At 50.8% G+C, this 25,783-nt stretch overlaps 5 protein-coding genes across 11 annotated transcripts; 3 read left to right on the plus strand and 2 right to left on the minus strand.

The window, feature by feature from the left end:
* The first annotated feature begins 771 nt into the window (after positions 1-771).
* Positions 772-5,200, plus strand: ddx1 (DEAD (Asp-Glu-Ala-Asp) box helicase 1). The gene is made up of 26 exons (XM_085938361.1): positions 772-858; positions 947-998; positions 1,086-1,149; positions 1,285-1,314; positions 1,391-1,487; positions 1,561-1,608; positions 1,700-1,783; positions 1,850-1,933; positions 2,012-2,088; positions 2,179-2,251; positions 2,321-2,397; positions 2,476-2,590; positions 2,665-2,803; positions 2,899-2,959; positions 3,030-3,128; positions 3,206-3,295; positions 3,371-3,559; positions 3,655-3,706; positions 3,776-3,922; positions 3,991-4,082; positions 4,155-4,227; positions 4,291-4,363; positions 4,439-4,481; positions 4,547-4,642; positions 4,719-4,839; positions 4,916-5,200. The coding sequence occupies exons 1-26, from the start codon at positions 843-845 to the stop codon at positions 5,044-5,046; spliced, it is 2,223 nt and encodes a 740-aa protein (XP_085794487.1). The 5' UTR covers positions 772-842; the 3' UTR covers positions 5,047-5,200.
* A 69-nt stretch (positions 5,201-5,269) lies between these two features.
* Positions 5,270-21,874, plus strand: itsn2a (intersectin 2a). 5 transcript variants are annotated; one of them, XR_015069045.1, is made up of 41 exons: positions 5,273-5,581; positions 6,264-6,321; positions 6,854-6,912; positions 7,987-8,079; positions 8,147-8,210; positions 8,281-8,435; positions 8,530-8,724; positions 8,920-9,019; positions 9,605-9,753; positions 9,869-9,932; positions 10,038-10,175; positions 10,249-10,355; positions 10,421-10,683; positions 10,746-10,886; positions 10,958-11,098; positions 11,178-11,265; positions 11,333-11,472; positions 11,899-12,278; positions 12,341-12,536; positions 12,597-12,745; positions 12,818-12,881; positions 13,003-13,115; positions 13,183-13,223; positions 13,287-13,453; positions 13,520-13,553; positions 13,625-13,752; positions 13,899-13,995; positions 14,102-14,293; positions 15,012-15,133; positions 15,230-15,336; positions 15,405-15,588; positions 15,666-15,764; positions 15,830-15,997; positions 16,065-16,280; positions 16,347-16,468; positions 16,551-16,633; positions 16,696-16,779; positions 16,848-17,021; positions 17,088-17,621; positions 19,197-19,274; positions 21,818-21,873. XR_015069045.1 is itself a non-coding variant. In XM_085938357.1 (40 exons), the coding sequence occupies exons 3-40, from the start codon at positions 6,906-6,908 to the stop codon at positions 17,240-17,242; spliced, it is 5,001 nt and encodes a 1,666-aa protein (XP_085794483.1). In that variant the 5' UTR covers positions 5,270-5,581; positions 6,264-6,321; positions 6,854-6,905; the 3' UTR covers positions 17,243-18,616. The 5 variants fall into 5 exon arrangements, 2 of the variants coding, with proteins under 2 accessions (XP_085794483.1, XP_085794482.1); XM_085938357.1 differs by lacking the exons at positions 19,197-19,274; positions 21,818-21,873 and adding an exon at positions 11,633-11,713 and having other exon boundaries at positions 5,270-5,581; positions 17,088-18,616; XR_015069043.1 differs by having other exon boundaries at positions 5,272-5,581; positions 13,183-13,453; positions 21,818-21,874.
* fam228a (family with sequence similarity 228 member A) lies at positions 17,150-19,985 on the minus strand. Of its 2 annotated transcripts, XM_085938365.1 has the most exons (9): positions 19,441-19,985; positions 19,239-19,315; positions 18,948-19,115; positions 18,814-18,879; positions 18,265-18,459; positions 18,122-18,202; positions 17,897-17,969; positions 17,702-17,825; positions 17,307-17,593 (listed from the first exon to the last, which is right to left on the minus strand). In XM_085938365.1, exons 2-9 carry the CDS (start codon positions 19,311-19,313, stop codon positions 17,512-17,514), a joined length of 864 nt encoding a protein of 287 aa, XP_085794491.1. In that variant the 5' UTR covers positions 19,314-19,315; positions 19,441-19,985; the 3' UTR covers positions 17,307-17,511. The 2 variants fall into 2 exon arrangements, with proteins under 2 accessions (XP_085794490.1, XP_085794491.1); XM_085938364.1 differs by lacking the exon at positions 19,441-19,985 and having other exon boundaries at positions 17,150-17,593; positions 19,239-19,367.
* Positions 19,449-21,608, plus strand: LOC147042202 (uncharacterized). The gene is made up of 2 exons (XM_085938366.1): positions 19,449-20,421; positions 20,821-21,608. Exons 1-2 carry the CDS (start codon positions 20,358-20,360, stop codon positions 21,339-21,341), a joined length of 585 nt encoding a protein of 194 aa, XP_085794492.1. The 5' UTR covers positions 19,449-20,357; the 3' UTR covers positions 21,342-21,608.
* gnpat2 (glyceronephosphate O-acyltransferase 2) lies at positions 21,567-25,729 on the minus strand. Of its 2 annotated transcripts, none has more exons than XM_085938362.1 (16): positions 25,539-25,729; positions 25,014-25,220; positions 24,775-24,951; positions 24,566-24,695; positions 24,307-24,434; positions 24,159-24,234; positions 23,932-24,083; positions 23,745-23,863; positions 23,428-23,660; positions 22,916-23,167; positions 22,771-22,850; positions 22,572-22,718; positions 22,410-22,509; positions 22,256-22,349; positions 22,102-22,160; positions 21,567-21,988 (listed from the first exon to the last, which is right to left on the minus strand). In XM_085938362.1, the coding sequence occupies exons 1-16, from the start codon at positions 25,548-25,550 to the stop codon at positions 21,936-21,938; spliced, it is 2,019 nt and encodes a 672-aa protein (XP_085794488.1). In that variant the 5' UTR covers positions 25,551-25,729; the 3' UTR covers positions 21,567-21,935. The 2 variants fall into 2 exon arrangements, with proteins under 2 accessions (XP_085794488.1, XP_085794489.1); XM_085938363.1 differs by having other exon boundaries at positions 25,520-25,729.
* Positions 25,730-25,783: the final 54 nt, after the last annotated feature.

Consider the following 25,783-nt stretch of genomic DNA (forward strand, 5'->3'; position numbering starts at 1 on the left):
CTGCATCCATTTTCAAAAATAGGCGACGCTATGTCAGAAGCATTAAATGAACTGCAGTGGTTGAATACGGGGATTTGTCAAATGAGTTTTGAATAGGAAGGGTAAAAAAAATATACTGGCACAGTTTGAGATTACCTTGTAAAAGTATATGAAAATATCAATTTAGCATCTACTGTGATATCATACATAAACGTAAGTCTAATTAAACACCGGCTGCACTTTATTCCCCTCCTGACTCAGCACTTTATTATATTAACTACAGTCGACCATAAAGCTCTTAAAGTGATGTCTAATCATATTTTATAGGTGCGCTTAAATGTTGATGTATATGTGTGGACATTCCTTATTATTCTTATTATGGGATGACATCTCCATCTGCTTGTGACATATTCTCACATCAGACAAGAGTGCTAATGAAAAAACACATATGCCCACATCCACATTGAAAACCAACGCTCACACGGTGCATTGAATCCTGAAGTGCTCTAGCACCACCTATGCATTGGAATACACATTTTAATTCATCTGATTATTTCCATACATAGAAATATAGATTTATATACATATAAATATACATACTTTTAAAATATTTTAATAATGTTGTATTTTCTTTTTAAACGGTGATTCGACTTTAATTTTAAGGACCTGCTTATCCAATATGTTTGAACAGTCTCATAATAGTTTTTAATTTAATTTGTTGTTGTTGTGTTTTGATGGGGTTTTTTTTAATTATAAAAGAGCCGGAACAAATATCACAGCGCTGTTTCCTATCGACTGGATATAAAAGTGCACCCGAGGTCCATTCGTGTACGCGTTCTATCCGTCAGCAACCTAAAGCAACTATGGCAGCATTTTCTGGTGAGTTCAACTTGTAACGTGACCGTACGATGAACATAACGTGTTTTATTGACGTAATGTCATTGAGAGTAAACGTTATGTTGTGTAGAAATGGGCGTGATGCCCGAAATCGCAAGGGCCGTGGAGGAAATGGACTGGCTGTAAGTCACTTGTTTTGTCAACCTTTCCATCTTGCTGTCAGTCATGTTTTCCCATGAATGCGTTTTATTGCCATGATTTCATGTCAGGCTTCCCACGGACATCCAAGCTGAGTCCATTCCATTGATTCTCGGTGGAGGAGATGTCCTCATGGTGAGCCTGTCAATATTTCGCGGTGGTGGGCCGTATTTTTTAAATTACATCAGTCGGAATTCAGATTGGACATAAAAATGTAGCATCCATGCAGTGCGACAAGAACAATTGACAGTTTTTTTTTTCTTCTTGAAGGCAGCAGAAACCGGTAGCGGTAAGACAGGAGTGAGTATTGAGCCATTTTTTTTAAATGGACGTTGACTTCTGAAAGATTTTGCTCAGGGTATGTTGTGATCGGCAGGCCTTCAGCATTCCCGTCATTCAGATTGTGCATGAAACGCTGACCGACCAACAGCAGGGCAAGAAAGGCAGAGCCAACGTCACAACGGGCGGAGCAGGTTTGTATCTATATTTGGCACTTTGTTGAGAATATTGTCTGAAATATTGAAGATATCTTGTCTTCTTTGTCAGTCTTCAACAATTGGCAGATGAACCCTTATGACCGAAGTGCTGCATTTGGTGAGAAGAGCAACAACGACAAATTTAAGACAGGGAAAAGTTGAATGTTGCAATTTTTTGCAACTTCTCCCGACTCGTCGCTTTCTTGCAGCCATCGGGGCGGACGGCATGTGCTGCCAGAGCCGAGAGTTTAAGGAATGGCACGGCTGTCGCTCCACCAAGGCCGTGACCAAAGGTGAGCCGTTCGAACTTCAGCACGAGCCACGTTCTGTAACTAGCGCATCTCCCGTTGTGCGAGCAGGGAAGTACTATTACGAGGTCTCGTGCCACGACCAAGGCCTGTGTCGCATCGGCTGGTGCACCAGCCAGGCGGCTCTCGACCTGGGTACGCTTTTTGTTTTTTGACCAACTCAAAATTCTAATTTATTTTGCCTGACTTTTTTTTTTTTTTCTTCCTCTGTAGGAACCGACAAGTACGGTTTTGGTTTTGGCGGAACCGGGAAGAAATCAAACAACAAGCAATTTGACAGCTATGGCGAGGTCAAACACAAAAACCACCTTGGTTGACTTGACGCCGCGTGTTCATTTGGGAAAGGATAATTTTTTTTTTCTTTTTTTGCTCCCTGACAGGAGTTCACCATGCACGACACGATTGGATGCTACCTCGACTTGGACAAGGGCCACATTTCCTTCTCCAAAAATGGTATTTATTATCTACTGTACGTTCACATGGACAATCAGTTTTCTGATACGACTTTTTCAAATCATCCAGGTAACGATCTGGGTTTAGCTTTCGAGATCCCTCAGAATCTGAGGAGTCAACCCTTCTTTGCGTCTTGCGTCCTCAAGGTATTGTCGCTTATTTCTGATAAAGTGTCAGCTCACAGCACTGACAATGTATTTATTTTTATTTTTTGGGTGAGCCAGAACGCAGAACTGAAATTCAACTTTGGCAGCGAAGACTTCAAGCATGCGCCCAAGAGCGGCTTTGTCGCCTTGGATCAGGCGCCGGACGCTCACATGGTCAAGTCTTCGCAGACGGGTCCGTGGCTTCCAAAAAAAAAAAAAAAAGCTCAAAGCTGTGACCGAGCGTTCATTTTGTGTGTCTCTTGGCAGGGAGCGCCAAGGTGAGTCAGGCCAAAGGGTCCAGCAACGCCCCCAAGGCGCTCATCATCGAGCCGTCCAAGGAGTTGGCCGAGCAGACACTCAACAACGTGACGCAGTTCAAGAAATACGTGGTCGACCCCAAGCTCAGGTGCCGCTCAAAATTTTGTTTCCCTGAAGCGCAATGCTGGTAACTCACCAGCAGATGGCGCCAATGCCCTGATGCTTTCCTTGTGTGCTTTGCAGAGAGCTGCTGGTGATTGGCGGAGTGGCCGCCAAGGAGCAAATGGCCGCCCTGGAGCAAGGCGTGCGTAGCCGCACCCTAAAATTTAGCGTGCCGCTCCCGCCTTGTCAATTATTTTGCCATCTCTTGTTAGGTGGACATTGTGGTGGGGACCCCCGGTCGTTTGGACGACCTCATATCCACCGGAAAGCTCAGCCTGTCCCAAGTCCGCTTTCTGGTCCTGGACGAATGCGTAAGGATGACCGCTTTTATTTGCGGGGCTTTACAGATGGAGGCAATCATCCGCCACGCTCGTTTTGTCGTCTCCAGGACGGGCTCCTGTCGGCGGGCTACACGGACTTCATCAACAGAATCCATAATCAGATCCCTCAAGTGACATCCGACGGAAAACGGCTGCAGGTACCGCCAGGGGGTGGGTCCTCCGTAACGGAGCCAAGCGGATTTGATTTTGACCTTCCCGATGGACGCACGCAGGTGATCGTGTGCTCTGCCACGCTGCACTCGTTCGACGTGAAGAAGCTGTCGGAGCGCATCATGCACTTCCCCACCTGGGTGGACCTGAAGGGCGAGGACTCGGTGCCCGAGACAGTCCACCACGTGGTCGTGCCCGTCAACCCCAAGGCCGACCGGATCTGGGAGCGGCTGGGCAAGAACCAGATCCGGGTCAGTTGGGCCAACTGGGCTGGCAGATGGCCACCAGAAATTGGCTGCTGTTAACAATTTTTTTTGTTTTTTTTGTTTTTGTTTTTTTTTCCCAGACGGATGAGGTCCACGCAAAAGACAACACCAGACCAGGAAGCAACTCAGCAGGTGCGTTTGGTGTGGTTCGTGTGTGCGGGCCACACCGGCCCTCACACAGGTACCTTCTGCGTGTTCCAGAAATGTGGTCGGAAGCCATCAAGGTACTGAAAGGCGAGTACACGGTGAGGGCCATCAAAGAGCACAAAATGGACCAGGCCATCATCTTCTGCCGCACCAAGATCGACTGTGACAACATGGAGCAGTACTTCATCCAGCAAGGAGGAGGTAATGAATCACAATTATTAAAAAAAAAAAAATTTGGGGGGTAACGTGGCCCCTTTACTTTACATCAGGCCCGCAGAGTAAAAACCACCAGTTTTCCTGCGTCTGTCTCCATGGCGATCGCAAGCCCCAAGAGAGGAAGAACAACTTAGATCGCTTCAAGGTAAAGGAAGAACTCGACACCCGACGTCGTCGCCGCCGCCGACCTGCATTTGACATTATCTCGCGTCCTCAGAGAAAGGAAGTGCGGCTTCTCATCTGCACAGACGTGGCCGCCAGGGGGATCGACATCCGCGGCGTTCCCTACGGTAGCCGTCATGCATTTTAATTTACCCCGCGCCTTACGTCTAAAGTGCTTTTCGTTTGGGCAGTGATTAACGTGACGCTGCCAGACGAGAAGCAGAACTACGTCCACCGCATCGGCAGGGTGGGTCGGGCAGAGAAGTGAGGACTCGAACGGTTCGGCTATTTTTCATCAATCTTCGACATTGTGCTAATTTTGCTTTTTCTGAAACACAGAATGGGCTTGGCCATCTCATTGGTTGCCATGGAGAAGGAGAAGGTAAGAGTGTTTTGTATTTCTGGCTCTTTTGGGAACAGACTGTTGTAGTATTTGCGGTGACGCAGGTGTGGTACCACGTGTGCGCCAACCGAGGAAGGGGCTGCTACAACACACGACTCAAGCAGGACGGCGGCTGCACCATCTGGTACAACGAGAAAGAAGTGAGCGGCGCTCCCGCCTTCGCAAAGCCGTTGCTCGTGACGCTCGTCATTACCCGCCACCCTTTTTCAATCGCAGCTCCTTTCGGAAATCGAGGAACACCTCAAGTGCACCATCACCCAGTGCGAGCCCGACATCAAGGTCCCCGTGGACGATTTTGACGGGAAGGTCACTTATGGCCAACGCCGGACGCTGGGAGGTACGACATTCCAAAGGGAACATGTCTGCCTTGCGTTTGCGATGTTTAGCCCTCGCTGTACATGTGGCGGCGCTAGGTGGTAACTACAAGGGTCACGTGGATGTGCTGGCCCCCACCGTGCAAGAACTGGCCAACCTGGAGAGAGAAGCCCAGACGTCCTTCCTCCACCTGGGATACTTGCCCAACCAGCTCTTCAGAGCTTTCTGAGCGCAGCAGCATCGAGCGGCTCCCATCCTTGTCCAGGCCTGTATGGTGCAGATAGCTTAAAAAAAAAAAAGAATCACTTGGTTGAATAAGTTGCAATTTGCAGGAGCATTTGATGCCTCTGTCTTTTCTTTTCTGAAATAAACTGTGGTGAGCACTCAGTGGGGGTTTATTACTTGCACTGTTGGATCAAAATTGTATTGTGATGTCCAGCTGGGTGACATGGTGGCAGTTTTAATCTCACAAAAAGAAACACTAAGCCATGCATGCATCACTTGTTAAAATCTATCACTTTTCATGGAGCTTTTATTTTGAAACCTGGCTTCCACGCATTTCGATGGTAAGTTTTATGTTGAAACATCCTGGCGGAACCCAACTGCAAAAAGGCTTCCGGCTTGACTCCCTAGCTCCGCCCTCTTCCAGTTTGACGTCGGTCCCGCCTTCGTCGCGTCTTCGCCTCCTTCCGTCCTCCTCCTCCACTATCCGAATTGCCCTCCCGTGAATGTCTTGACTACCGGGCGCTGTTCCACCGCAACAGGTAAATAATCCGTTAGCAGTCTCACATTATGTCACGAAAAACGCTCGGAAATGTTTCTACATTTGTTCATAATTGAATCGTTATTCTCGACGATAGACAGCTTGGCGTGCTCTGCCCGTTAGTGACATACATCTACATGGCTTTTTGTTTTTTTTGCTTGTTTTTATTTTTACTCCCGTCAGAAGCCTGCCACTTCTCACTCGCTTCTCCTGAACAAATGCTGCCTTTATTTAACACCAACGGCAGCCAACCTACGAGCTTCATTCACAAGTCACTAAATATTCCCGGGCCCTCTCTTCCCTTTTGCTTGTGCTCGGGAAAGGCCAAAACATTAGGTACACCTGAACCTGAAATTCAGTAGCCCTAAAAAAAAAAAAAAAAAAACATTTTTCTTCTTATGGGTATTGGTGACACAAATTGTAACTGTTATTGGAAGGGCAGATAGTGTGACAAGTAACTCCGAATACTTAAGTTCAATGGATTTGGTGAGGGGTGGAAACTTGCATCTAGATGTACCTAATAATGTGGCCTATGGTCTTGTGGCTGTTGTTGTCACATTTGCTCACGATCTGTTTTTATCTGAAACATTCACCTCATCTTATGCCCTCTAAATGTTGCAGTAAAAATGTGTTGTAACATAGGGCACAAGGAAGCAAATTAATTGCTTGTTTGTTGTTCATAGATGACCCAAAAGGAGCTTGGACATTGATTTACGCCTTCACCAGCACAACAGGGGGAAAGTGAGTATTACACTACGCACGCGCACACACACACACACACACACACGACACACACTGGCTTCTTTCTTCCCAGTGGCTTGGCCGAGCTTCCGGCGCTCCGACAGGAAGGTTCTATGCAAAGTGTGTGTGCGCTTGACACGTTCTCTCTTTCTCTCTCTCTCTCTCACGCACACACAGAGCGATGCATTGATAGACGCGTCCGAGCGCAGGTGTCAATCAGCATGCGGGGAGAGTCCGAGGGTCTTTGCGAGCTTTAAGCGACATTCACGTCTGAGCCAAAATCCGTGTTCAAATGTTTCCCGTCGTGTTGTTTTGGTAGCGGGAGAGAGAGAAAAAGAAGGACGAACAGAAGCCGTTGGTGTGCATTTGACACGGCTCACTCACAACACACCTCGGAGCGCTCGAGTGTTTGTCAACCAGGGTGGATATGATTGCCTTGTTTGCACAAGAGAATAGAAAGTTGAACACAGGTGTCACCTGACGTGGAAAACGTATTGGATGAAAACGATGACTTTAACATCCCTCCCTGCAGATAGATGTCTGCGAGCTAGCCGGCCGTGCGGAGGACACCTCCACCTGCAGCCATGAACGGTAAGAAAGCAGAGACCCCCCCCCTGAGGGGCGGAAGGTACCTGAGGAAGGTCTACGGAGGTTTGACTCAACACGGCACCAAGACAACAAAGCGAAACGTTGCAGTCGATTGAAATTCCGCTCAGGCAGGCACCTGCGCCGCTTTGTATTTCTTCAATTTTAGCAGGAGGGCCCGTGTGGCTTAGGAGCTCTTTGCAGTGGAGGGCTGCAGAATTGAGAAAAAAACAACAACTCATGAATCTAAAAGTCAATAAAAAGAAATAATAGAAAAAAAATATATATATCTCTTCTGTGAGTAGCCGTGACGGCGTCGAACCCGACCTGTCGGAATCAAACCGTCGACGTGTTGCGAATCTTTGCCGTGTCCCACTTGTGCTCCCCGCGGGGCTGTGCCAAATCCCAGCGCCAGATTAATTACCGCGGGTTTTGCTGACGATGCCACAAAGTGGGTCAGGCACCTGCTCAGGTGCTCTCTGACGTGGGCCAGCGTGAGCCAGTCTGTTCAATCATACGAGCTAACAATTCCCCCCCAAAAAAAAATTTTAGAGGATAGAAATCTGCGTAGATTGCAATGTCCCTAATTGGAATCAAAATAAGTGAGAAATTTGCGTGCGTGACGGATGAATTTGCCGTGACAAGTCCATTCATCACAATAACGTCCAGCCGGTCAATTTTCCTCATTAAAAACAAAACAAAAAAATAAAACAAGTGGTCGCAGCCTCATCACGATACAATTGTGGCGACTCCCTCGTGACTAATTGATTGATATCTCCTCCTTTGCCGCTTTTACGGACGGCTCAGCTGCATTTTTAATAGCCGGTGCGCAAAAGCGCCGGGAGACGTGCAACGGGGCGGGAGCCAAAGCAGCTGACTCTGAATTTTCACGCAGTCATCATTGGCGAGAGAGTGGCTCGCTTCAAGGGTGCACGGCGGCCCAATTATGCAAGCTCGGCAGAAATTTGTCCCTCAAACTTTGAAAGAGTTTTGAGTTTTTGTTGATTATTCTTGACTTCTTTTTTTCCTTTGCGGCTTTCGCGTTTGAGTCGACTTGATGTCGGTTCTTCTCGCATGCAGGTGGTGGCGCCGCCTGGTCCATTTCCCCGGAGGAGCGAGGGAAGCATGACAAGCAGTTTGACACCCTGGCCCCCGTCCTGGGCTACGTCTCGGGTAGGCGCCGCGCAAAGTCCTCCGGGCCGGTATGTCGCCTGACTTTTTTTTGTTCTCCCGTCGACAGGCGAGCAAGCCCGAGGATTCTTCCTGCAGTCGGGCCTGCCGCCGGCCGTCCTGGCCGAGATCTGGTAAGTCGGCGCTTTCGTCCAGAGTGTCCGTTCACCTCGAAGCGGTCGAATCGTGAATTTGGTCTTTCAGGAACCTGGCCGACATGGACGGCGACGGCAAGATGGACCGGCAGGAGTTCTCCATCGCCATGAAGCTCATCAAGGTGAAACTGCAGGGCCGCAGTTTGCCCGCGGCGCTACCCATGGGCTTGAGGCAGCTTCCTGTGCCCTCGTCGGCTCGCTTTGGTATATAAAAAAAAAAAAAAAAAAAAAAACTGTCCCCTCTGTGCCCCACTTTTCATCCCATCCTACTAACCCACTTTGCACGTCCTCCTTGCAGGGATGGGTTCTTTGCCAAACTTGTCGGTCGCCATGCCGCCGCCGCCCATGTCCATCCTAACCCCCATCCCCGCTAACCCCCCCATGCGAGCGGCACCGCCCGTGATGACTCTGCCGCTGGGCGCCCCGTTGGGATTCGCCGGCTTCCCCCGCTGCCACCTTCACTTCCTCGGCCCCGCCCCACCCATGGCCGCAGGTCGGTTCCACACTGGAGCCGTTTAGTTGGGTCATCTCATTTGTCTGTTTGAAGCGCAGGCAGACAAGATTAGCGCTTGAAGGCCATGACAGGTCGCTTACATAACGTCTCTGACAAAGTTTTGTATTCACGCCAAGATGCGAATAATTTTGCCCTGCAAATGAAAGCCCACATTCCCGGTCATTTTTTTTGCAGGTCCTCCCCTGTCGGGGTTCTCCTCGCCGCTGACCTTTTCTCCACCTGGAAGCCGGGGCATGTCTCAGGCCAACTCTCTGGGGGACCTTGGCTCCAGCAGGTGAGCCTGCAAAAAAAAGATTTCTCAGCGTTAATGTTTCACCACAGAAAAGAAAGATTGGCCTGCGACTAGGCGGGTGAATGAATGACTTGATAACCGGGACAGAGCAGGAAGTAGTTTTTCCCCCAAATCAGATGACACGGCAGGAAATTCGCAATCAGAGCGCAACGGAAATTTGCGTGCTTTCCTCTCCAAACACATTAGCTGAAATTGTTTGGGACATTCCGGGCTCATTTTGTTTACCATGGACTCAAAATGAGGACTAGGAGATGATCCTGCAAGTTGTTTTTTTTTTTTTTTTTTTTTTTTTTCTTGTGAACAAAGAGGTCTGCGCTAAGCTTTGTGCGACAATAGTATCTAATATCGTTGCTAGCGTGCGCGCGCGTGTCTTGAGGGAACAGGTCGGGTCTTGTATCTGATTTCACACTTTTGAACGCCGTCCTCGCCCCGTCCGAAGATGTTTGAACAAGCACCAGGAATGCGCACAAAACTCATTTTGGAACACGCACACGTTTTGATTGCAATGAGACAGCAAATTTTTAAATTGTCGTTGGGCATGAGTTGACCTCCTTGAATTTTTGCTAGCTCCAACTCTTCGTCCACCACCTCACTGGCCAGTAACTCTCCCAAGGCGGCGGCGGGCTCGAGCGACTGGGCCGTGCCTCAAGCGTCCAGACTCAAGTACAGGCAGCAGTTCAACACTCTGGACAAGCTCATGAGTGGCTACTTGTCAGGTGAGGGAAAACTAACAAAATGGCGGCAGGCGGACTGCTCAATCAGCCCCAATTTTTTATTTTTTTTTTATTTATTTATTTAAAATGTTCTTATTTTTATTTTTTGTCCCCCCAGGACCTCAAGTGAGAAACGCACTGATTGCATCCAACCTCACGCAGACTCAGCTGGCTGCAATCTGGTGTGTAATTCAAAATTTTATTTAACGCAAATTTTTAAACTGTATTTGTTTCCATTATGTCCTTTTGGATGAATTTTGTTCACAATGTGGCACGTCATTTTGCAGGAACCTAGCAGACGTGGACAAAGACGGCCGTCTGCGGGCCGACGAGTTCATCCTGGCCATGCATCTGGTGGACACGGCCAAGACGGGCCGCCCGCTGCCGCTCACCCTGCCCCAAGACCTCATCCCGCCTTCTCTCAGGTCAACTTTAAAAAAAAATAAACGCTCTGCTTTTGCCACCCAGAAAGTAACCTTTTGAATCTGTCGCTCGTAGAGGTGGCCTCAAGTGCGGCGAGCTCCTCAACGGCAGCGGACCTTACGGCAGCCCCTCTTTGATGGACTCACCGGAGATAGAACCCGTCCTGAAGAACAAGAGCAGCGGTACGGTTTTTAATCTTGCGTCACGTAAGAAAACGCTGACCCATCCTTTTTCCCCTCCCCTCCAGTGTCCTTTGAGGACAAACTGAAGGAGAACTTTGCACGTGGCAGCGCCGAGCTAGAGAAACGAAGGCAGGCTCTGGAGGAGCAGCAGAGGAAGGAGCGAGAGCGCCGGGCCCGTGAGGAGCAGGAAGACCGGGAGCGGCGGGAGAGGGAAGCCCATCAAAGCGAACAGCGGCGCCGGCTAGAGGAGGAGCGGCGCCTGGAGAGGCAGCGGCAAGTGGAGCGGCAGCGCGAGGAGGACCGGCTGAGGGAGCTGGAGAGGAAAGAGGTGAGTCACTTGAAAGCAAGATTTCAAAATGCAAACATTGCGCAATCTTTTGCGTTGCCAAGCAGGAGCTGGAGCGCCAGCGGCAGGAGCAGTGGGAACGCAGTCGCAGGGAGGAGCTGAGCAGGGCGCGAGACGGCGACCAACGGGAACTCTCTCAGCTCCGAGCCAAGAAGAAGAGTCTGGAACTGGAGCTGGAGGCCGTGGTGAGGCCCGCGCCGCTCGAGCCGAGCTAGCCGGCGAGCTTGTTACAGAATGTCGGCTTTCCGTCGCCCAGGGCAACAAGCACAAGCAGATCTCGGACCGCCTCCGCGACGCGCAGAGCAAGCGACGCGTCCGGAAGGCCGAAGTGGAGCTCATCAACCAGAAGAGAGACACGCGCGTCGCCGAGATCAACACGCTGCAGCTCCAGTTGGAGGTACAAACAAAACCAAGTTTTTATTTCTTTTTGTTTTCAACCTCGACTCATTTCCGTTCTTTTTTTTTTTTTTTCTCAGGAATGGCAGCTGAAGCTCTCCACGCTGGCTCCCGAGCATCAGAAGCTGACTGAGAAGCTGCATAACGTCCACCTCAACAAAATCTTACGTAAGTCCCACCCCCTAAAGCCTCCAAGCTCGCATCATGGACAAAGGCATTTGGACTTTTCTTGCAGCCTCGACGTTGTCCTCGCTGGCGGCCAAGGTGAGCGACAAAGGAGTAGCCTGCCGCCATCTGAAGGAACAGCTGGACGCCCTGCAGAAGGAAACCACTGACAAGCTGGCACAGATGCAACTGCACAACAAAGAACTTCAGGTCAGTCCAAAACCATCTCGTCAATTATCTTGTGTGGTTTCTTTTACGGCTTGTGCTGCTTGGAACTGCATTTTAACTCCTTTCTCTGCTTTCTCCTCTTAATCCTGCTTCCGGATGTCTTTCTTCCTCCATTTTTTCTAACCATGTTGCATGTGGTCAGCTCGAGGACATGGATGACTGTCTCCTGCGAGCGCTTCTGTCTCTGCTGGCTTGTCTCAGCCAACTCTTTCTTCTCTTCAAGGTTCTCGTGTTTTGTTGAGCTTTTGTTTTCTTCCCTTCCATTCTTCATGTTTATATTTGCTTTGTGGCGGACGGTAAGTGTGTGTGACCCCCTCGACGAAGTGAGGCCCGCTTTGCGATGTTCTCGAGACGTCTTCACGATTATTATTCCGTGAAAGCTGTTTCGATGTGCGTCCCTGCCATCAGGAGCTGAGGGAGAAGCAAGTCAAGCAACAGTCCGTCCTGGATGACTTGCGGCGCGTCAAGGAGGAGAAATCGCGCCAGTTGAAGAGACGCAAGGAGGAGGAAGAAGAGCGGCGGAGGAGAGAGGAAGAGGAGGAGAGAGCCAGACGGAGGAAAGAGGAGGAGGAGGAAGAGCGAGAGAGACGGAGGAAAGAGGAGGAGGAGGAGGAAGAGCGAGAGAGACGGAGGAAAGAGGAGGAGGAGGAGCGGCGGAGGAGGGAGGAAGAGGAGGAGCAGGAGAGACGGAGGAAAGAGGAAGAGGAGCAGCGGAGGAGGGAGGAAGAGGAGCAGGAGAGACGGAGGATTGAGGAGCGGGAGAGACGGCGGAGGGAGGAGGAAGCCAGGTAGATGCCTTCACACAAATGCAAATCTTGGAGTCATTTGCAGAGACATTTTTTGCACCCAGGCGGGCCAAGCTGGAGCAGGAGAGGATGGCCAGGGAGGAGGAGGAGGAGCAGCAGCGAAAAAGGAGGGAAGAGGAGGCTCGAAGGGCGCAGGAGGAGGCGCAGGCGGCCTCCAGGGTGCGCCTCTACAAAGCGCTGTACTCGTTTGCAGCACGCAACAAGGACGAGCTGAGCATCGACGCCGACTGCCTTATTGAGGTTTGACGCCGGCCCGCTCGGTTTTGACCGATGAAAAATTGAGACGGGTCTGCTCCGCAGGTGGACGAGCAGACGGTGGGCGAGCCGGGCTGGCTGTGCGGCAGTTACCGTGGAAACAAGGGCTGGTTCCCTCACAGTTACGCCGAGAAATGCACCGAGGCCGACCCAGCGCCGCCCGCTTCCTGTCCAGCCCTGCTTCCCGTCGCCGGGTAATTTTACTTGGAGTAGAGCAAATCTCACAGAAGCACTTTTGAACGATGTTTTGTCGTGTTTACATGAAGAGTGACGGATGGCGAACGCACGGACGACGATGGCGCTCCTCCCGTCCAGTCAGACACGTCGCAGGTAAATACGTCGGCCGCAATTTTGCTTTTTTTAAATAAAACAACAAATAATTCGACACTTCATTAGGTACGCTTTGCACGACATCCCACAATTATGAGGATAATAAAATTCTGCTTCTCAGTTTCCAGCTCCTGGACCGACTCAGATCGGGTCACCCTGGTCGGCCACCGGCACCACCACCACTGGTTCCTCCGAAACAAACAACCTCCCGTTCGAGGGCGAAACGGCCGCAGAGTATGAACACACACGCACACCGCAGTCTGTCTCGGGGCGAGCTAACGCCGCGCGGTTCTTTTGAAAGCACGGAGCCGGCAGATGGAGGCGACGGTGCTCAACTTGAAGGTGAGCCGACGCCTCAAAGCTTGGCCGTCCCATCGGACGTAACACCTCCGTCGCCCAAAACAGAATACGTGGCGCTGTACACCTACGAGAGCCCGGAGGCGGGCGACCTCACCTTCGAGGAGGGCGACGTGCTGGTGGTGACGGAGCGGGAAGGCGAGTGGTGGCGAGGCTGCATCGGCGACCAAACCGGCCTTTTCCCTTCCAACTACGTCAGGCCCGTGGAGCTGGAGGTAAAGCCCAAGTGCAGCCATGGATACGAGATGCAATTTCGCCATTCATCAATGTCCTTCTCATAGGTGTCAAGACCCGGTGGGCCGACAAAGAAGCCCGGTGAGAACGCAAAACCCACGAGTGGCAGGGGGACCATCACGCGGATCTGAATTGTGCCCATTGGTCAGCAGAGCTCGCCCAGGCCGTCGCCGCCTCAGCCGCCGTTGCCCCGACGACGCATCAGCTTCATCTGACTCCCGGGCAACTTGTTGTGGTCCTGGCCAAGAACTCCAGTGGCTGGTGGTTGGGAGAACTGCAGGTCAGTCGCTGGGATTTTTTTGTTTGTTTATTTAATTATGTATTCATTTATCTGTCTTTTTTTTTTATCAGGTTTTTTTTTTATTTATTTTTTTTACACTCCATCTGTTTTCATAACTTTTTTTTTGTTTTTGTTTTTTGTGGCAGGCCCGTGGCAAGAAGCGTCAGAGAGGCTGGCTTCACTCCTCCCATGTCAAGCTCCTCGGACCCTCCGGCAGCAAGTTGTCCCCCTCGCCTCTACCAGGTCGGTCGCAATCCCGTCCGCCGGCCACATTTTCCCACGCAGCCGAACGTACATCGCGAGGATCCGGAATGAAAACCTCAAAGACTTTGTCGGCGCGTGTCGGCAGTGTGCCAAGTCATCGCCATGTACGACTACACGGCGGCCAACCCCGACGAGCTGAGCTTCTCCAAGGGCCGGCTCATCAACGTCCTGGACAAGACCAACCCGGACTGGTGGAAAGGCGAAGCCGACGGCGTCACGGGGCTGATCCCCACCAACTACGTCAAGATGACCACCGAGTCCGACCCCAGTCAGCAATGTGAGTACGCCAAATACCTTTCAGACGGCGGCGAGAAGGAAACGGCCTCCCCGAGCTGAGTCTCAGGTTACTCGATTTAACATGTTGTTAACAAGCCCCACATTTAATTAGCATCTCTGAACAAACGCCCCAAGTAATTAGCGGCCATGTAACGAGCGCACGTGCATGGCGAGGCCCCGCATTAATATTCCCGCTTGATTAATGTCTGTGCTCTCTGCCTCATCCCACTCACCCCCCCCCTCCCCTTCTCCTCCTCCTCCTGCGTCATCTTTCCTTTTGTTTCCTCCGTAGGACAAACAATGTGGGCTTTCCTGTCCTCCTCCTCTTCCTCTTCCTTCTCCTCCTCTTCCTCACCTTACCGGAATCACGACCACCTGCGGGCGGGGACAGAACCAGCCTTGCTTGTTCTTATTTTATTTTATTGTATTGTTTTTTTCGGGGTGGGGGTGGGGGCTTTGCCTCTCATTTTGCTCAACTAACCTTGACACTGGGACAAAGCATGATGACACATTGTGACGTGACACCACAATATTAGGAACACTGCCGTATGAGAATTACAAATGACATTTACCAGCAGCAACTCGTCTTCCTCTCCGCTCTCTTCCCTCCATTTTTTGCCTATGCAATCACGGAAGGTGCTGAAAAGTTGAGAATAAATAGAGGTTCGAACATGGCTTGCGTCTCGTGTGTGTGTGTGTGTGTGTGTGTGCGTCAAAAGGGTGCGCGGACCTGATGACGCTGGACACCATGAGCCCCCAGGAAAGGAAAAGGCAGGGTTACATCCACGAGCTCATCCGCACTGAGGAGACCTACGTGGACGACCTGGAGCTGGTGCTGGAGGTCTCAAAAAAAAAAAAAAAAAAAAAAAAAAAAAAAAAACCACACACACAAGATTATCACTCCATTTACAAAAATGCTCCAATTGGACTTCATCAGGTGTTCTACAAGCCCATGTCGGAGTCGGGTCGCCTAACGGAAGCGGAGATGGGCGTCATTTTCATCAACTGGCGAGAGCTGATCGTGTGCAACAGCAGATTCCTACAGTGAGTACGCCCCCCCACCCCCTCACACACACACACACACACACACTCACCCCTCTGGCGTCTTTCAGAGCGCTGCGCCTGCGCAAGCAGACGGGCGGCGACAACATGCCTGTGCAGCTGATCGGCGATCTGCTGGCGTCGGAGCTGACGCGATTGCGGCCCTACGTGGGCTTCTGCTCTTGCCAGCTCAACGCCGCCGCCCTGCTGCAGAGCAAAACTCATAACCAGCCCGACTTCAAGGACTTTCTCAAGGTAGTCGTGCAAATGCGCGACCATGACTTGGTTTTCTTTTTTTTTTTTAATCACCTGACCTCTTCCGTGCCGAGCAGAAGATCGCTACCAACTACCGCTGTAAGGGGATGCCTCTGTCCAGCTTTCTTCTCAAGCCCATGCAGAGGATCACCCGCTACCCTCTGCTCATCAAGAACGTACGTACCGCCTCCGTCCGTCTTTGCGCTCTTCTCCTGAGCGTGTCGTCTTGACGCGGTTTCAGATCCTGGAGCACACGCCCAAGCAGCACGCGGACCACGCCCCTCTGCGGGAGGCTCTGGAGCGGGCCGAGGAGCTGTGCTCTCAGGTCAACGAGGGCGTCAGGGAGAAGGAGAACTCGGACCGCCTGGAGTGGATCCAGACCCACGTGCAGTGCGATGGCGCCATCGAGGTGAGATGGCCCCCTTTAAGAAATGTCATTTGGGACAAGAAAAACAAAACATTTGTGTGATGGGCAGAACTTGGTGTTGGACTCGCTGACCAATTGCCTCGGACCGCGCAAGCTGCTGCACAGCGGCCGGCTGCACAAGACCAAGAGCAGCCGCGAATTGTGGGCCTTCCTCTTCAACGACTTCCTGCTCCTGACGCAGAGCGCCAAGTCCTTGTCCTCCTCTGGGCCCGACAGGCTCTTCGGACCCAAGAGCAACGGCGTCCAGCTCAAGATGTACAAATTGGTGAGCCGAAGCGCCCGCTGCCTGACGTCACTCCCCTCGCTCGTCTTGCCTTTATTTTGTCCACAGCCACTTTTCCTCAATGAGGTTCTGGTCAAAATGCCACCGGACCCGTCCAGCGACGAGCCGCTCTTCCTCGTCTCGCACATCAACCGCGTCTACTCGCTCAGGACGGACACCTTGAACGAAAGGTGACGGCGAGCGACGGTTTTACAATGCCTGATTGGACACATTCGATGGCGTAACAAGCAGGACCTGTTTGGGTTTTGTCAGGGCGGCGTGGGTACAGAAAATCAAAGTGGCGTCTGAACTTTTCATCGAGACGGAGAAGAAGAAACGCGAGAAGGCCTATCAAGGTCAGCGAAGACATTCTGTCTCTTCGCACGTCGTGCTTTTCTGACGTCTACGCTTCCCGCAGCTCGCTCTCTGAAGACGAGCGGCATCGGCAGGCTTCTGGTGACCGTCTCTGAGGCCCAGGAGCTCAAAGCTAGCAAGCCCAACGGTGATACACACACACACACACACACGGAGTTGTTGTGAGCGGCATCTCACCCCCGGCGCCCCCTGCAGGCAAGAGCAACCCATACTGCGAGCTGACCATGGGCGCCCAGTGCTACACGTCTCGACCCGCCAGCAACACGCTCAACCCCAAGTGGAACTTCAACTGCCAGTTCTTCATCAAAGACCTCTACCAGGACGTCCTGAGCATCACCGTCTTTGAGAAGAACCAGTTCTCGCCGGACGGTGAGTGGACACGTCTCGGGAGGAAAACCGCTTGTCTCATCAGCGGCGCTCGCTCGCTTTCGTCAGAATTCCTGGGTCGCGCCGAGGTTCCCGTGGCCACCATCAAGAAGGAAATGGAGAGCAAAGGCGCTGCCGGTCGTCGCCTGCTGCTCCACGAAGTCCCCACCGGAGAAGTCTGGGTCAAGTTGGACCTGCAGCTCTACGAGCCGCCCCACAAATGACTTCCGAGCCACTTTGCGCTCACAAGTGCCTTGCCCCACAAACGGCAATCGTATCTTTTTCATTTTCCAAACACAACCTTTTGGACCTGACGTTGTGATGACGAGCTTTTATTCGTCCAAACTTGTCAGGTAGATGATGCAGCTCAGAAGGGTCAAAGGTGGAATAAAACACAACATGCGGTCTAGTCTTCTGCTCAGGGCTCGCTTATTCCGGCCAGCGTGGGTCTTTGGTTTACCGACAGGTGGCAGAAGAAGAAAAAAAGCCCTCCTCATCTGGAGAACCAGCAGTCAGCCTGATGGCACGTTCCGTCCAGCACCGAGCTCTCGCGGATGTGGAACGGCACCTTCAAGCTGCACGACACATCACACGTCATCAGCGGTATGTTGCTCTTTTTTTGGGGGGGGGGCTCATAACTTAAAACATTGATCAAATCCAGAGTTAAATTACGATGGTCGTACCAAGACCTGGCGCGGTTAGCCTTGCTCTTGTCTGCCGGCTGAAGGGGGAGCGCCACGACGGTCGAAGGCGTGGTGTAGCCGTCGTGCTCCGTTTGGCTCTGGCTGATCCACTTGAAGTGGCATCCTGAATGCAGGAAAACAAAACGGATATCGAACGGTTCTTGCGATGAGGTCATGTGACCAAAGGTGGCTTACCTGCGTCACAGCGAGTCCTCATTTTGAACTTGACGTTGAAAAATTCCTTCTCCTTCAGCTCGGCCGCCCTCAGCTGCGAAAGGCATTTGACGCAAACTTCACCTTTTATACATTTCCTTTCATTGCTCATCTTTGGAACGAAATGCTGAATTGATTCTATTTTGATCTCCTCTTATGTATATTTAACCAAATGATATCAAGTTCAAAAATATGTAGCTCGCTCACCTTGCACTGGTGCGGCTTTTTGTCGCGGAGGACGTACGGGTTGTACGCATTCAGGTCGCACATATCCAGAAAGACGAAGCCCTGAAAGCGTAAAGCGTCAGCGTCAGCCCCGACGCCCGTCTCGGGCCTCGCGCCAGCGGTACCTTGGTGTTTCCGTGATTCAGGAATTGCTGGTACAAGTTCTGGCGCAGCTTGACCTCCAGCGGGTTGCAGACAGCCATGTGGTGCTGGAGCTTATTTTGGCGCGCACCCCACTCCATCTCGTGCACACGCTTGCGCGTCACCTCCCTCCCGATCGTCTTGGCTTCGTGCTCCCTGCTCAGGAAAGTCTCCAGCTCCTACACAAGTTAGCTTTTGCTAGCTTCTCTGTGGCGCCACTTCAGTTTCATTGATGACATTTGCCAAGCTCGCACTTGGATCTCAAAACTATTTTCCACGTTGAAATGAATTGAAATGCCAATCTGTTCCAGACAAAAAAATAAGTTGACTTGCTTTCTCAATTTGCTAAATGTGGATTCAACTATTTAAAAAATAAAATCCAAAATAATTCATTTGCTGTAAACTATTTGTTGTTTTGGTGATTTCTGCAACACCCTTAGATGCCACAAGAGGGCACTACTGTGTTTAGATTTGTGTGGGGTTTTTTTTGGGGGGGGGGGACGAACAACCTTGAGTTCCACTTTAACTCATACCTTGTCTGTTTCCACTAAAGGTCTAATCAATTCTTTAGCCTCTCGAATTTCAGCCTCCATTTTTATCTGAAACATAAACGTAAAGTTAAATAATACATTATATCGTTGGTGGTGGCTGCGGCTTCGTGCAGTACCTCCAGTCGCCTGGTGGGGATGTAAGAGAGCGTGTTTCGCCGCGGCCTGGATCCGTGCGCCTCCATGGCTTCATCCCGTTTATTGAGTTTGATGGGGGCGTCAGATTTCCTCTCCTTCACCGGCGCACTCTGTTTCACCTCGGGCCGCAGGCACTTGGATTCTGTCCCCTGTAGATTGTTAATTTGCACAAGTTGCGTGGATATAAAACACTAAGATGACTAATGACTTTTTTTTTCTTTTTTTTTTAGCACAACTGCATTGGCCCAGCACCCAAAGTGACACTGATGTACCTCGGATGCCAGAAGTCTAATATTGAACGGGATATGGTAGGTGATGATACCCTCATTGTTCCTCTTTGCGCTCATGTCTAAAAAAAAAAAATCACAAACAAAAGTAGCCGTCCACATTTCAAAATGCATTTAATAAGTAAACCAACATCACTCGCGATGCATTGTGCGCCCCCCCCCCCCCCCCCCCCCACTCTTCTCTTACCTTGTGCGAGGTTTCAAGGTGTTTGCAAGGTGATCAACATTAAAAAGCAACAGCCAACACTTGAGGGAGACTTAATTCAGCACATTTTTAACCCTCTGTCAAAAAGCTTGAAGTTTGGCCCCAACTTTTGCGCCCAAGATGGAGAACGGGTGTTTATAGTGAGTGCAAATCGATCTGCTCCGTTACCGTGACAACTCTGTGACGTCACACTTTGTGACAGAGGACCGATGAAATCTTTCAATCAAACTTTAAATATAGCAAACACTTTCTCTCTAATTGTTCTGTATGCAGCCAAGAATGTGATCGGTTGTTATTCAAGGTGTCAAAATAACAAATATACATGCAGGTAATTGGTTTAAAACGAAGTGTACAAACGTGAAAATGACATAAATTACATGTTTAGTAAAACGAACAAGCAAAACACAATAGCAGTGTCAAATATTTGTTAGTTTTACAGCCTTTGTGCGCAAATAGAATTATTGAATAACTATTTGAGAATTTGAAAGGAATGTGGGGATTTCCATTAAATGTAAGTAAAGTTGACCGATTAGTAAGATAAGACAGACAATCTTGTAATTAGTAAACTCGACGTCTTCCATTTACGCACGGTGACGCGTTGTCATGACATCACTGACGGGCCCCCTCGTTCCTCAAGTTTAAAAGCAGAACCGAACGATAAAACAACGTGAGCTATTGGACGCAGTCGACTAATCGAAAGTCTTAACTGCGGGTGTCTCCGTCCGTCCGTGCGTCCCTCTGTCCGAGTCGCGCACACGCTGCAGACGCGATCATCCATCTGATCATGTGAGTGCGTCAAAGGCGTCAGGACGACATCATCGTCATCTCAAGTCCACCTTAGTTTCATTTTCTTGATTTATTTCTCGGAGTTCCGCTGCCGGCGAGGAAAAGCGGCTCACATGGATTGGTTCACCTATTTGGCCGCGTGTATTGTCCTCCTGTGGATTTTCTGCTTCATAGACGGTAAGAAATTTATTATTGGATCGAATTTAAAGATGTGTGCAAAAAAAAATTTGGAGCTTCTTCCACTCACTGACACGTTTTAATAGTTTAATGTTTTGAGATGCACTAGTCATGTTAGTTATTTTGCTTAGCTTTAGCAGTCTTGTTTCACTGAAAACACTCATAATGTGCATCAATTCATGTATAAAGTCTGAATTGAAGACAGCAGTGTCATTTGAATGTTCTTCACTTTGACAGTTAAGATGCTCCGTTGTAGTCATTTTTGCTAGTTTTCACGTTGCTAATGCCGAACTTTGTGCTTCTTTGCGTGCTCGGGTGACTTTAATGCTATCTGACATTAGTCACCGCATCAGATTAGGCTCCGGGCCACTTCCTAATCTCTCTTTTCTCGGGCTGCAGGCAACGCCGTGTTGGAGCTGCGTTTGCTCTTCCACGCCCTGACTAAGGCGGCGTGCCACCTGTACCTTGCCCTGTTGCCCCTGCGTCGCGCCGCCGCCCACTTCAGCAACTGCGCGCGCCACCTGCTGGCCAGCGCGCAGCATCAGCAAGGCCCTGCACCGCCCGTCTCGCACGGCGCGCCTCTGGCGGGCCGCGCGTGCACGCTGCACCTCTTGGAGGGCACGTGCGTGCTGTGCGAGACCATGCCCAACTTGATGGCGGCGGCGCTGAGCGTGGGCGCCGCGCTGTGCCACGGCCTGCAGGGCTGCGCCTACGTGCTGGCGGCCACCCTGCGCGCCATCCAGCTCAACCTCTTCAGGCAGATGAACGGCGAGCGCGAGCGCTGGGACAAGGAGCGCCACCGCGCCAAAGAAAGCGAGAAGAAGCTCAACTCCAAAGTGCTCGAGTACATCTCCGTCTTTTGCCAGGACCCCGTCAGCGCCCTGCGGATCAAGGTGGACGTCCCGCCCGTGTACAGATAATCCTCGGCCCCCCCGACCCTTGCTGAGGTACACCTGGAGAATATTGGGCAAAGCATCCGTACCTAATGTAGTGTCCGCTGGCTCGGCCGAGTGGCACTTTACGAGGCCTTTTAACTCCAGTGCGGGTCAGCAGTGATGAACTCTGAACTTTGCCTTCTGGTTCTCACTCTTGTTGAAAGAGGCGACGGCGTCCGAGACAGTTCATCCATGGTGCATTTTGTTCTGCTTATTTCACATTTATTGATTATGTCAAAAAATAAAAGTCTCAAATAGAATCTTGATTTGCTGTGGTATTTGACATTAAAAGCCAATAAACTAAAAATCTTTTAGTAGAAAAAAAAAGTAGAATACATGTCTTCATTTTTTTTTTGGCTTCAGTCTGCTAACTTTGTCATGATATTTCCTTTCAATGTAGTTCCAACAAAGTTTCAAAGAAATTTAACTGGCTCAAATCTAAACGCTGCCGATGTCTTCAGATGCTTGCCGACACTGAAAATTAAGCCCGGCGCAAGACGAATGACGAGAAGGAGGACAGAGGTCAAGTGGAGGTGAGCGTGCAAATGTGGTGTGATGCTGGACTTGTTCCAGTGGAGACTAAAGTCTTGCGTCAGGTTCAGTCTGGATCTTCGGGGGACGGATTTGGCCAGCTAGAGACGAGAAAAACACTTGAGCGTAATTCCAAGCCGAGCGCCGGTCAACACGACGGGCGACTTGCTTCAAATATTTTCGGGTAATGCAAAACAACAAGCAGGTGTCTTACAGAGCGCGCCTTCAATCCGTCTCACGGCGTCTTTATCCACACGGTACGTCTTCTCTGATCTGTAAACGAGACCAAAGCGGTCAAGCGGGTTGCAGACAAAATGAGCTTAGCGGCCAAACAGTTTTTCCCTCATGACTTTAATCTCATTACTCACGCCTTCAACTTTGTCACAGCTGCCAAGTTCCTGAGGGCCGCCAGGACGTTCTTCTGGACGTCTGACGAGAAGGTCTCGTAGGTGTGGAGCTCGCCTGCCGACGGAGGCCCGAGAAGAAGACGGCTGAGACGTCAACGGCGGCGGCGCTCCATACCTGCGAGAATGAGCTTGGTCGCCAAACTCCTCACAGCAGGTAGGAAGTCTTGCTCGCTGATCACGTGTGCATCCAGCTCACTGAGGAACCTCAACATGACCTAGACGCCAAGCACAAACTTGAGAAGAAGGTCACAAAAAGTCAACTGACGGCGAAATGTACCAGGTAGGAGTCCACGAAAGGTTTCAGAATCCCCCGCAGGAAAGACAACACCTCGGCGCCGCCTCCCTCCGACGGCGTCACTTCCTGAGAGTCGGTAGCGTCGAGGGCGCCGCATTTCTTCAAGAGGCTGCACGCCTCCTCAAAGTCCTGAAAAGAGACAAAGACGTATTCGAGCAAAAAGTCTAAAAAGCCGGTTTACCTCATCATCCTCGCCAGGAATGAAGATGAATTCACTTGTGAAGACCTCCCGGAGGAAGCAGAAGGTGGCAAAGACCTCATCTGTGACAACACCACAGCATTGGTTTACGCGCCGTTGCCACGGTTACCACCTTCAGCTTCCTTACCCCTCCGGACGCTCGGAGAAAGACTCAAGGCCACGGCCAGCAAGGCCGGCCGGACGAAAAGGTGCAGTGACTGGTTGCGGTAGGACGCCATCATCAACATGGCCGCCGCCATCTTGGCCACGCCGATTTGCCGCCCGCCCGCCGCCGCTTCCTCGTCCTCCACGACCAGGAAGACGCGTTGTGCCTTCAGGCGGACCGATGGGTAATGGAGAGCCACGGCCGATGACATCACTTCCAGGTCGGGGGTGTGTCCTAAAGAGCGGACCGGAGGTGACCTTTCTATTTTTCTAAGGTGTGTGTTTACTCGTCATGAGATGTTTGAGCGGGTCCCTCTTGGGATCAGCGCTAATCTTAGCTAACATCCCATAAGTGAATGTGAACGCTCGTGCCAACTCGCATTGCTTTAATCTGTCTGATCTCGCTCAAAGCTGCAAAGTGCCCCTCCCGACATGAACTTTGTACAACACGGTGGCCTAGTGGTGATCTGGGATGCGATTTCCCATCGGACCCACCGGGCCAGTTGAGCCGGGCCCCGAAGCTCAGCGCCAATCTCTTCAACCATAGCGTCCTTTCGGCCAGGTGTCGCCAAGGTAGGCCCGTTTGGGTCAAGACCGATGGCGGCCATTGCAGCAGCAGGCAGGCCATGAGGGACCACGGACTGTGGAAGCAACCTCGCTCTTGGCTTCGAACCATCACGTGAGCCAGCCGCTTCAAAAAAGCCTGTTTCTCCTCGGGAAGAACGTCTCTGCGGAAACAAATCAAAGGCGAAATCCCCCAAATGGTTTGATTTCATAGCTATTTAAAAATTCAAATCAATCACGTGACTCACTCAGACACCAGCGACTCCATTTTGCCTTGACAAAGTTGTCTGGCTGACACGGGCCGGCCAAAGTTGATATGCATGCGGCCGTAATCCTCGCCTAGGACCTTGGCGGCCTTCAGCAGGCCCTGCGGACCAAAACCGAGACGCGGGTTAGGTTCTCGGCACCGAGAACCCGTGGGAGGTGGTGACGCACCAGGCTGCTCTCTTTGGGTTTGGGAATGCCCAGTAGCTCGCGGGCCAGCAGGGATTCTTCTAAAAGTCTGTCGTAGCTCAAACTGATAGGAACCAAGATGACGTCGTCCACCTGGCCTTTAAAGTAGGGATCCAGAACCATCTCCAGCATCCCTACGCACAGTTATTTCCAATTTTTCCATGTAGACTTTTTTAAAAAAAAATCCTTTCAAAACATCATGGACTCACCTAACTTGGGCGTCAAGGATTTGAGCGAGCGACTCCGGTAGCCTTCGATGTAAAATTCCACCGGCGCGAATCCTGTCTGCGGGACAAAAAAAAAATTGAGAACATTTGTAGATATTTCCTGCTTGCAGCAAAAAGGCGTCGTACCTACCCTGACCAGGCTCTTCACATATTCCGACAGCACTTCACAGTACAGCCTGTTGGAGGCGATGTCGCGCCTGATGTAGAAAGCGCCGCAGCGACGCAGCATCTCGCCCATCAACTTCATCCCAGCCAGAGCTTCACGGAAAAGAAACAGCAACGGTGAGTCACTCTTTGAATCTTTACTATGATTGCTGTTTTGCTTGAGGGGCAAATGCAAGAGTTCCCCACCTTAGCTGGAAGACAGGGAAAAAAAAAAAAACACTGACCCAGTCCGGAAGCGATGACGGGTAGCGGGACGTCGTAAGTAAACATAATGTAGGAGATGACTAAAAAATCCGTGTAGCTCCTGTGGTTGGGCAGCAGGACGACGGGCGCGTCCTCCGTTAGTTTCCGAAGCTGCAAAATATGTGATAAAAATGTGTTAAAGAGTGCGTCGAATCAAAGTGAATTTTCCGCACGCGTCAAGTGTAGCGACCGTGCTGAGCGCCGTGGTGTTGACCAAGATGGCGGAGTAGATGCGTTTGAGGACTTTGCTGAGCATGAAGCCCATCAGACGCACATAACCCAACTGCAGCTTTTGGGACATCTCCTCCAAAATGGCCGCCGCCTGCGCTCTCACTGCCTCTGGCGGCGACCCCGTCTCCATGGCAACCTGAGCAAAGGTCGCTTTCAGTTATGCCGCTACGTTTAGGTGGCTTTTGGATGCAAGCCTACCTCGACCATCACGCGGCGTACTTGGTGGGAGTCCAGCACGGCCGCGTTGAGTTGACTGGCGGAAAAGGCCTCTGCCCTTTTGTAAGGGCGGGGCCGAAAGTTTCTGAGGGCGTGGCCTATGTCACTGCTTCTCCTCCTTTCTTCCAATATGTCCACCATGTCCTCCTCGTCATCGTCCTCGTGAAGGCCAAGTCGCACGTACTCCCGCTATTGACAATCAACATGTGGTTGTTAGACAGCAATCATTCATAACTTGGCACAAAAGTGGGTCAGTGACCTACTAAAGCCAGCCAAAGTAAAGAATACAATCTGACCTATTTATAAAGTGAATACAGAGGAGTGAAAAAGAAAGGCAAACATTTTTTTTGTGTAAGACAAAATACAAAAAGAATGAATGAATGACAAATACCGTCATGCCGCTATGTTTGTGCAATGGCTCACACGGAGTCAATTGCACGTCAATTTCCAATATCTTAAAATGATTTAGAGGGAAAAAAAAGACTCACCCGACCAACTTCTCCTTACCGTTTTTTTCATCTTTCGGTAGGCGTCTGACGAGTCTTCCCGAACCGAACTCCACCGAATGCCCCCTGCGGGTTTTTATGACGCGCAAGTCGACCGGAAATACATACAAACGATTTAAGGGGCAAACACAAAACAAAAATGATGAAAAATGCCAGCGGAGCTTCCGCTTTTTTTGAGAGCGTCCTATATCTTTTTACTTTCGGTTTTGATTTGAACTCCTCTGCAAACCTTGTTGCGCACATCTC

The sequence above is a fragment of the Syngnathus leptorhynchus genome, chromosome 18 (assembly GCF_054491065.1).
Source record: "Syngnathus leptorhynchus isolate UIUO chromosome 18, UIUO_Slep, whole genome shotgun sequence".
Lineage (NCBI taxonomy): Eukaryota > Metazoa > Chordata > Actinopteri > Syngnathiformes > Syngnathidae > Syngnathus > Syngnathus leptorhynchus.

Excerpts from the sequence above, each read along its gene's own strand:
- ddx1 (XM_085938361.1), top strand. Across the intron at positions 2,398-2,475 it reads TTGCGTCTTGCGTCCTCAAG|AACGCAGAACTGAAATTCAA; the intron begins GTATTGTCGCTT and ends TGGGTGAGCCAG. Across the intron at positions 3,923-3,990 it reads CTTCATCCAGCAAGGAGGAG|GCCCGCAGAGTAAAAACCAC; the intron begins GTAATGAATCAC and ends ACTTTACATCAG.
- itsn2a (XM_085938357.1), top strand. Across the intron at positions 8,725-8,919 it reads CGCCCCACCCATGGCCGCAG|GTCCTCCCCTGTCGGGGTTC; the intron begins GTCGGTTCCACA and ends TTTTTTTTGCAG. Across the intron at positions 12,746-12,817 it reads GCCCTGCTTCCCGTCGCCGG|AGTGACGGATGGCGAACGCA; the intron begins GTAATTTTACTT and ends GTTTACATGAAG.
- fam228a (XM_085938364.1), bottom strand. The coding sequence starts at position 19,367 with ATGCATTTTGAAATGTGGACGGCTACTTTTGTTTGTGATTTTTTTTTT. Across the intron at positions 18,460-18,813 it reads CTTTAGTGGAAACAGACAAG|GAGCTGGAGACTTTCCTGAG; the intron begins GTATGAGTTAAA and ends TAACTTGTGTAG. Across the intron at positions 17,970-18,121 it reads AAAAGCCGCACCAGTGCAAG|CTGAGGGCGGCCGAGCTGAA; the intron begins GTGAGCGAGCTA and ends TGCCTTTCGCAG.
- LOC147042202 (XM_085938366.1), top strand. The coding sequence starts at position 20,358 with ATGGATTGGTTCACCTATTTGGCCGCGTGTATTGTCCTCCTGTGGATT. Across the intron at positions 20,422-20,820 it reads GATTTTCTGCTTCATAGACG|GCAACGCCGTGTTGGAGCTG; the intron begins GTAAGAAATTTA and ends CTCGGGCTGCAG.
- gnpat2 (XM_085938362.1), bottom strand. Across the intron at positions 24,952-25,013 it reads TACGCCGCGTGATGGTCGAG|GTTGCCATGGAGACGGGGTC; the intron begins GTAGGCTTGCAT and ends ACCTTTGCTCAG. Across the intron at positions 21,989-22,101 it reads ACGGATTGAAGGCGCGCTCT|CTGGCCAAATCCGTCCCCCG; the intron begins GTAAGACACCTG and ends TCTCGTCTCTAG.